General features: G+C 41.0%; 1 protein-coding gene across 1 annotated transcript; it reads left to right on the forward strand.

Moving 5' to 3' along the window:
* The first annotated feature begins 606 nt into the window (after positions 1-606).
* On the forward strand, positions 607-8,543 carry gfra2b (GDNF family receptor alpha 2b). The gene is made up of 2 exons (XM_015031786.1): positions 607-1,236; positions 8,224-8,543. Exons 1-2 carry the CDS (start codon positions 1,197-1,199, stop codon positions 8,541-8,543), a joined length of 360 nt encoding a protein of 119 aa, XP_014887272.1. The 5' UTR covers positions 607-1,196.
* The last annotated feature ends 1,282 nt before the right edge of the window (positions 8,544-9,825 follow it).

The following is a 9,825-nucleotide window of genomic DNA, read 5'->3' on the forward strand; positions in this document are numbered from 1 at the left end:
GGCGACCAGCCAGAAAAGTCCTGCTGGTCAAACTTCTTCCTTTTATAAATGATGAAGGCCATGCTGTCCTCACAGGGACTTTCAAAGCTTCGATTTCATGCTTGGTGTTTGTGCACTGACATGCTCTTTCATTCCTTTCTCCAAACATTTTTGATTTTCAGCTATGTCCATAAACCACAAAAACATGCACTTTAATATATTAACCTCTGGCCCAGCCTAAACTACTGGAGTGGTGAGAAGCATAATTTGAATAACTACAAGCTTCTCAACTTGACCTGATTGTTTTGGTTTGAATCACCAGAAGGTCACCACAGGTTAATTTCTACAAGTGTAAATCACACACACACACACACACACACACACGCACACTCACACACACACTCACACACACACATACACACACAAACAACCTATAGATAATTGCACCGGGTACCAATTCAGTGTTGTACATTCAATATCTAACAAAAAACAAACAACAATAACAACAACAAAAAAAACATTCTAATGAAATATATATATTTTTTCTTCCATACATCTCATATTGCACGCCTAGATCATCACGCGGAGTCACTGAGTGCGCGAGGAGCTTGTTGGATACCTGGAGAATGAGAGAGAGCGAGAGACACTGGCACGCGCCTTTCTAAGTGTATCTGCGCGTGTCAGGAGGGAAGGAGCGGGGCCGTTTGAAGGTTCCTCAGCAGCAGTCGCACGCGCCCGGTTTTCTTGCGCCAGCGGACCCACGAGGCAGCTGGAGTGGATACGAGACGCGTGTGCTACAGCGCATCGTGCTGCTTTGGAGTTGGGCGCGGAGGTTCAAGTCAAACAGAGACATTCTGTCGGTGCGTTCTGTAAGACTTCGCGTGAGAAAGGAAGAGGCAGACAGTCCAAACTCACACCGACAGACAGACCACCTGGAAAAGTTGGCTGGGGGCAGCGCGTGCAGGCTCTAAACAGCAACGGGAAAAGTCTTACTTTCTCAGCGGACTCCCGAGGAGCGGAGCGGAATGTTCGCCCCGTGACGGACCCAGCCATCAGTCCTGCGCTGCTCTGAGTCGGAGGGGGTTCGGCTCGGGGATCCAGGCTGCGGTCGCTCCACCATGTCAGTGGAGCCCAAGTAGACAGACAGAAAAAGAGAGAAGAGAAAGGTGAAAAAGAAGTACAGCAAACTGAGCAGAGGGATTACAGCCGGACGCGACATGTTCCTGATTAACATCATCTCAGTGGTGTTTGTGTTGGGTGAGTACACAAGTGGCGCGTGCACACACATACACACACACGCACACACACTGGAGGGCACTGGGTCTTGCCCGCGTGCACTTTAGTCCGTCTCACCCCCACCCCTCCCCTTCCGCGAGGAACATTAAACCCATTAAGATGTCACCCACCAGCCCTGTGGAACGGGTTCAGTGGGGGGCTGCCTGCCGTGTCAGTGGCAGGCTGTGGAGATATGTGGGCTGGAAACACTGACACTTTAGAAACTGGTAGAAAATCAACTGAAAATATTTGCAGTTATTGCATTAAAAGCAACGTGCTTGTTGGGCAAACATGATTCCTGTGTAAGAACAGCAAACAGCTTCACTGGATCAAACTTTCTTTTTCTTTTTTTTCTCCATCCTGTGTAATTACACGTGTAATTACGCGGCAGCATTTCCGTTTTTAGTTTTCTTGCTTCTCTTTGTCCGGTTTCATTTTAGTTTTATCTCCATGTCTCGTTGCTCTTTTGTAATTTGCATGACAATCTGAGCGGATCATTCCCACCTGGACTCTCTCTCTCTGAGAACACAAGTTTATCTGATCTGATCTGATCTTGCAGTCGCGGAACTCCTTCTAATTTACACGTTGAGTGGATTATTTCATTCTGCAGCAGCTCATCAGATTATACAGGATGATCATGAGACATTAAACAAGCATATTAAATGCCCTTTAAACTTAAGGAACACTGAAAATAACTGAAAAGAGTTATCTTTTGAGAACAAAGTACTGAAATGTAAGTCTTTGCCGCTGTGGTTTTCTCCTAAACGATCCTGAGTGAAGTTTAATAGCCATTGTTTGATGTTGTTGACCATTCGCTCCAGCAGAGGGCACTTATTACCCTGTTGAACCATCAAAACAAATCTAATGATGGATCATTTTTACAACCTGAATGAGGAAATTTATTTGTAGGTGTATTATTTTGATGCATGCTATGAGTTTCCCTGCAGGTGATAAAATGTTCAACCAACCACAGAATGATTGTTAGCCTATTAAAAAAACCATCTGACCACAGTTATTCACCTACCCTACCTATGAGGAACCCTGAGACAGAACACCAACTGTCACTGCATGTTTTAGTTCTCTCCCTGGTTTTACATCATGCATCACATGATGGCTCATCAGAAGGCCTAAGAAGGCCTAAGAAGAACACTGACTTGCTGAGGAGATGTTACTACCACTAGGGAGAGAACTAAAACATGCAGGATGCCGGCCCTCGAGGACTGACTTTGGACAGACACCCCTGAATTAGATGATTAGCACATGGTTTTGAAATAGAGAAGGAACACAAATAAAATCTAGAGCTCAGAAAAAACAACGTATACATATTTTTTATTTCATAAATCTCAGGTTTATGTTAGATATTCATTAAAACACAACAATTTGAAACTATCAAATACATCACTCAGCAGCTTTCACATTACCACTTAGCAAATCAATCATAATGCTATTTTATTGCATTTAGTCCTAAAAACTGAAAAATGTTCAAATGTTCCTGAGATTCTGCATAACATCTATGACATGCAACGCTGCAGAACCCGTTCAAAAACTGCTTTTATGATCCTTTTTCGAATTTGCCTCCGTCAGGGAGCGGAGGTCTTCATTTCTCCGGATTTTACAACAGATTGCAAAATTAAATAAACATGTTTACTGGCAAAAAAGAAACATTAAGTGTAACCACCAGAGGGAATTGTCTCTTTTAGATATAATTGGTCACACATGCAGACCACCCATTGATTTACCAGAAACTGACATGTCTAGAGGGCAGAACTAGTGACATGCCAAGTGGAGTAATGGTGTTTCAGGCACACAGTAAGTATGACATTAAGTGCATCTGGTTACTCACTGTTTTGATTGACTGTAGGATGCTTTGGGAACTGCCTGCTGTACCAAATCATATTCAAACCACGCAACTCATTCTGCGTAATAACCTTAGTGCAAAACTCTGAAACAGAAAGTAAAAAAAGGTGATATTCAGAATCCTTTTCTAGTAAGAAGGTTGTGTGCTTTTGCTCTGAGTTTCCTATACAAAACCAGATGCAACCAGCTGAAGAACAGAGTCTATCTGTGTAATTAAAGTCAATGTAAAGGTAAATGTTCTGTTTCTGGGCTCAGAGGTTTTTTAAAAAAGAGTAGAGAAACAAAGAACATCATGATGACCAAGAATAAAGCAGAGTCAATGTTCAGTTTGTAGTAAGACACTTGTGGTTATATCAGCCACAGATAGTGGTTCTAGAAAGCACTAGCAAAGTATTTCTCATGAACAGCGTTTCAAACCATTTGCCATTTTTTCTGGCACTCTACAATGATGTACAGCTTTTTTCTTGATCTCAACCATATGTCAGAGGTCGTTGTGATTGCAATACACCAAAAGGCCAAAAGTTATGTGCCTCAGTATGTTTGCTAGGCACTGTGGAGGGACTGTATCTTTAAAAACTCATAAATAGACTTTGTATTACTGCATATCTCTCTCGAGATTTACTGTGCAACCTTGTTCCGATGACAAATATCACACTTGCACAGTAGCTCTATCTGTAACTATCAGGGGTGTATTACCTCTGAAGTGACCTGTGTCTGAATGATTGAATACTATAGTTCTTAAATCCCACTTGGTTTAAATGAAGATCTGTCAAATTTTCAGTGCACTTGTTCTTTTTATGTAAACATTCTGGTACAACCTTAACCTAGAAATGTTCACTCATGTTCTTCAACTATTATTTTTAATTTTCCCCCCAAAAAACCAGGACCATACAATCATGGTACGAGATAATGGCAAAATTGAAGTGCAGGTATTTTAAAATTTGGGGACTTAAAACTTTATATTTTTTAAAATGTTTTTTGCAATATACCTAAAGTTTTCATTCTGGCTTAATATCATTATAATGTGTGACATGAAACCCTGAAATTAATGGGGGTTAGGAACCACGAATAGCTGAATTCTGTGAATACTTTAGACTATAAAAATGCTGTTTTTGTCTGTTTTGGTTGTTCAAGCATACCAAGATATACAAATATACCTTAATGTACACAGTGGAAGCTGTCTTGGTACTACAGCACAACATCTACAGTCTTCCTTATCTCTGCTATTGAAGGAACAGCCAATCAGCACAAAGAAAAATGAATGCTGCCTCTGCATTGGCTGTTTTACAAACACCAATAAAAAGTGTGTCAAGTATCATCTTGCTACCTAGGTATATCAGCTTTATAAGCAGTGTTTTCCTTAGACTATTTTAGGGGCACTCAACGGAAAAATTCTCAAAATTGTATATTTTCTGGTAGTAATTTGGAGTTATGTTCCGCTTCCAGTGCTGAATAATGACACGGAGGGATGTGTGGTATCTGGTTCTGAACACTTGATGATGGATATAAAGCTGCTGTCACACTCTGGCCTTTTTTGCCATGTATGCTGACATTGTTAAAAACATGTTTCTTCGGCATGAAGTGATGAGGAACATTTTGTGGAACATTAAAGTCACGTCCAACACTTGAAGTACATGTATCACTTTTGTTGGAGTCACATTGTGAAAATATAATGTATCCTGGAGATCAGTGGAATGGAAGTGACAGTGTCCTTCTGAGTAATGACTGGCTATATTACTTTTCCATGTTTTTTTATATATACAATTAACTGTCCACTGATATTTAAATGCTCCAAAAATGCCCTAAAATAGTCCAAAAATTATCTGAATTAATTAGATAGCAAATTAATGGCTGAAATTTAATTTTTTGTTCCAGTTACTACTTGTCTGAGGTGAATAAAGCATCTTCATAGCCTAGTGATAGAGATTAAATGATGGTACAGGTGAGTCATTGGAGTGACATTACAGTTCAGCTGCATTGTTATTAATATGCCATGTGAAATCTGTGATGTGTTGTAATCTTTCAGCATATCCAGAATAATCTGTGAGATACTCATGAGGTAGTGCCTCAGCAGTTATCCTGATAAGTAAAATAACTACTGGAAGTAACATAGATTTAACAATGATGAGAGAAAATCAATTTATCCACTTGACTTTTCTATATATTTATGTTTTTATTGATAATATCAAAATTTTTGTGATCAAAATCACTGAATTCACACATTCAGTGATTTTCCAACATGTATTGCCTGTTGGAATACTGTACATGGAAAACCTCCGGGGTGAGTCAGTGCTCTGCCGTGTCTCACCTTAGGGGGCGCTGTATCACATAGTTAATGAAGCAGGCATTTGGCACAAGCCCATTGCTGTCTCTTTCAGTATCACCAATAGACATGTTTAATTACACGTTTCATGTATGCTGACGTTCCACAGTCTGTCTACTACAATGAAGAGCGCCTTCATTGAAAACACTCCAAGCAGTAGGAAAATATGAAAACCCACAGTGAACCGTTTAAGGCCACTCTCCTCTTGCCGATCATCTTCCTCAGACATTTTCACACTTCTTTGGAGTAGCATGTGTTACACCAGTGTTTCCCAACCCTGGTCCTTGAGGCACACTGCCCTGCGTTTTTTATTTCTCAGCTTTAATACGCCTGATTCAGCTGATTGCAGTTCAGCAAACACTTGTCAATTGAAATCACCTGTGCTAAAGCAAGGTAACGCCTAAAGGATGCAGGACAGTGTGCCTCGAGGACCAGGGTTGGGAAACACTGTGTTAGACAGTAGGCTACCTCATCCATCAGCAGTGTTTCTGGAAGAGGCCACATGTGACTCGTGTCCTTGGTGTGATAGCATGTTCCAGGCTGCACTAATGTCGGCACAGTGAGTGTTGGAACACATACATAGAAAATTACCTTGGCATTGGTTAGGTAACTCAGACAGACAGAATTATTTACTAGAATCGACAGAAAGGTGAATTATCAATAACTCAAAGTGGCCTGCAATATTCCACATGACGGAGAAACAGAGCCAGCAAAGTGAGCAAATTCCTCAACAGTCAACCAAGTTAACCTGTCATTGATGCTGGGGTGAAAACTCATCACCTTACTGACGACACAGTTGATATGTTGATCAATTATTTAATGCACCAACGTTTAATTTGCATAATTGGATGTTTTCCACCATCAGTAACCTTGAAGGTGAATTTAGCTGATTTAGATTTAGTTGCTCTCTCCAGAGCTAATTAATCCCTGCTCCTGCCTGTTGATTTCTGCTCAGTGATCTGAGCTGCTGGCAGAAACCAACAATAAAACTTCTATTTGCTGAAAGCTATTTACATCTACAGAGGTCAGCCGGTTGTTGTGTGGGTGTCTGTTTTGGCTTTTGCCAGATGCACAAGGAAGAACGGTGAGGTGAAGGAAGGCAGCTGTTGTCTTTGTATGACTGTTGTAGTGATTTGTGTATTTTTACAGCTTAGGTAAAGTACTGTAAGACTTTAGCTTTGCTTGGAGCCTGGAAATCACATACCTGCATATAAAGCTCAGAACAGATTCCCTCCTGATCAAAACCTTTGGAGAAAATACATGTATTACCTTTCTTTCCTGGTTGACCAGAAGAAGATTTTTAATTCAAGGTTAAAAATGCAAGAAGAAAAGGGGAACAAGAGACAAAACTTTGGATCCTTCCAAACCCATGGAGTAGGGAGAATAGGCAATGCAAGGAATGTCGGCTTTCCGACTTCAAGTGGTAAAGCCTTTTGTAATTATAACAGAGGAAACAGAAAATACTGGAAAAAATCCAAAAGGGCAATCTGATAGAAAACCCCTACAACTACTTATATAAAGAAAAATCATATCCACTAATACCTAGGAGGCGCTATTGTAACTGTTAAACCATAAGTCCTACACTGAAATACTTTATATTAGCTTAAAGCTTGGATAATTCTGCATCACTTTACATTGAACATGCCTTTTTTATGCTTTATTAGATTTTATTTTACTATAATGCAAGAAAGGCAAAACATAGTTGTTATTACTCTGTTTACATTATACGCTGGATCAACATTAAACTTATCATCTCCTGACAAATCTAAAGTAGTTCATTCCCAGAATGACAAGGCAATGTAGAGTTAAAATCACATAGTAATCACAGGTACTTTAGCAAAAGCCTAATTTTGTAACATATATTGTACAATCAATATGAAATCAAATACAAAGTAGAATCATTCACAGAACCTCACTAGAAGATAGAGCTTCATTCATGTCTGTGGGAAATAGACCATTTAAATAGAAGATCCTAATAAGGTTGATATTGTTCCTTGTTTTGACTTGACTTAGTAGCATCAATGCCTATAAAGAATAAAAGTATGCTGCAATAATTTTTCATTAAAATGTCATCAAACTGGACTGGTCAAGTCAGTCATCTTTGTAAAACTTCTAGTCCATTAATGCGTTGTCTGTGTGAGAGCGGAAAGACTGACCTCATAATTACCTCATAATAACATTAGACCCCTGTCTCTGTTCAGCATTTGCTGAATTTTCTGTGGAACATAACTCCAAATTATTTGCAGAACATTTGCCAGTTTGCAGATTTTTTCATTGAGCATATATAAAATATTCAACCTCATGTACTCACTGGTAAATGTGTCAGTGGCAGAAAAACATCTTAAACCGTTTATGTGCCATTAATGGTGTTCATGCACTATGAAACACAATAGGTGAACTTTATTTCATATCTGTTATCAAACTCATTACCTAAAAAAAATAAAATTTTCAAAACTTAAAAATGTTAGTATGTGTTAGTATATTTTAAGTTTACATGACTTGGCAAACTTGATTTTGAGTGACATTAATAACGGCCTTAAAAAATTCTATTAGCAGTGATTTAATCAATCTCTCTTTTAGTTTTTGGTGTATTGTTATTAACATTTTTGCTTTTAATACTAGGGCTGAACAGGGATCATTTTTAGATTGAAACCTAAACAAAACGTACAAATGAGCTCCACCTGCAGCCTGGACCTGAACCTGGACCTGGTCTGACGCTTGGCGCGCTCCGTCTGCACTGGTGCAAACTGTAACTTTCTGCCGTTGCTCTCTTTCTATTTATGCTGCAGATGTGTGTGTGTGTGAGTCGGAGCTGGGATCTCCCGGCTGGAGAGAACCTCCGGACTGCGTGCGAGCTTCTGAGCTGTGCAACCAGAACAGCCAGTGCAGCTCCCGCTACCGAATCATGCGCCAGTGTCTGTCTGGCGGGGACAAGGAGCGCAGCACCATGCTGGCCTCCAAGGAGTGCCAGGGGGCACTAGAGGTGTTGCAAGACTCGCCGCTCTACGACTGCCGCTGCAAGAGAGGAATGAAGAAGGAGCTGCAGTGTCTGCAGAACTACTGGAGCATCCACATGGGCCTGACTGAGGGTAAGCATGAGTGGAGCTAATGAGGCCTCCTGCTGCCTGTTGATGATGTGCTTCAAAGTTTTAGGCTGTGGCTTGGTTCATCTTTTCTGTGCTGAGGTTTAAGATGCTCTGTATTGATTGCTGTGTGGGAGCTTGGCAGTTGTTGCCTGAAGAAAAAAGAGGGAATAAAAAATGTTGTTCTTTTTTGTTTGTTTCAAGTTGAACTGCATAGAATTTCTATGTCAGAGTGAGTTTTAAAACAGTGGAGAACTGCTGCATTTATGGAAGCACCTGTCACACAGACAGATGAGGAAACCATCAGGCCAGGCCTAGATTTCTGCCACCACTGGCCATAAACTCCAGCAACAATGATGCTAATAACAGTGTGGGCAAAGGAAGCGGTTTCTCTGACAAAGAGCTTGGTCAGAAGGGTTTCCTGCTCAGTGCCCCACCTGGACAACCGAAGGAACTGACCCGGAGGATGCTGTTGAGCTGTTCAGAAGCTGAAATAACATGAAAATGTCTGACCCCCTGAACAGGGTCTCCATTAGCTGCAGGAGCAGCACTGCAGTGACAGGTCAGCTGTTTGTTGGACTTGGTCATCACTGCAGCGTTTGCAGTCACCTGGCGTGTTCCTGTGGCTGCTCCACAGTCCACTGCTGGTCCTGCACTCTGCTGCAGTGTGTGTCAGCACCACCCGCACCAGCACAGACACACACACCCATGCACGGCCCGTTGGTTGGCCTAGTTTGGGTCCCAGCAGTGGCAGAGCTCATTAAGAGCCTCTCTCTTTGTTCCCTGTTCCACTGAGGATGCCTCTGTGCTGCTAACAGTCCTCACACACAAACACACACACCAGGAACACGCAGGCCGGCTAGGAAAGGCACACACACTCTCTCACACACACAGAGCTCACATACAACAGAACGGCTCAGAAGACTGAAACAGCTTCAATGACATGGAGTACTGTGAAGAGTTGCAACTCTTGGTGCGCTCATGTGCTTCCGTAATAGCAAAGCGTGTGCTTTCCATTGACCATATAATTGATCAATTTGACATTTAGCTATTTGAAATAAATTCACTTAATGAAAACCCTGCAATTCCAAAAATACTCTAATTTTTTCATAAAAAGTTTTGGCACTGGGCTCGGGTATTTATTTATTTTTGGCCCTATTGCGATTAAATTATTTCACAAAACTGGAATGGAAACACTTTTTTCGCATCACAAGTCACATGATCACACATGATACACAGTCGGATGTTGGCACTGGCTCAAAGAAAACAACAGGAAGTAGAGGATGGTGGCGCAGCATGTTTTTTGAT

Source organism: Poecilia latipinna, unplaced genomic scaffold, assembly GCF_001443285.1.
Source record: "Poecilia latipinna isolate Pla-1442-1.1 unplaced genomic scaffold, P_latipinna-1.0 Scaffold218, whole genome shotgun sequence".
NCBI lineage: Eukaryota > Metazoa > Chordata > Actinopteri > Cyprinodontiformes > Poeciliidae > Poecilia > Poecilia latipinna.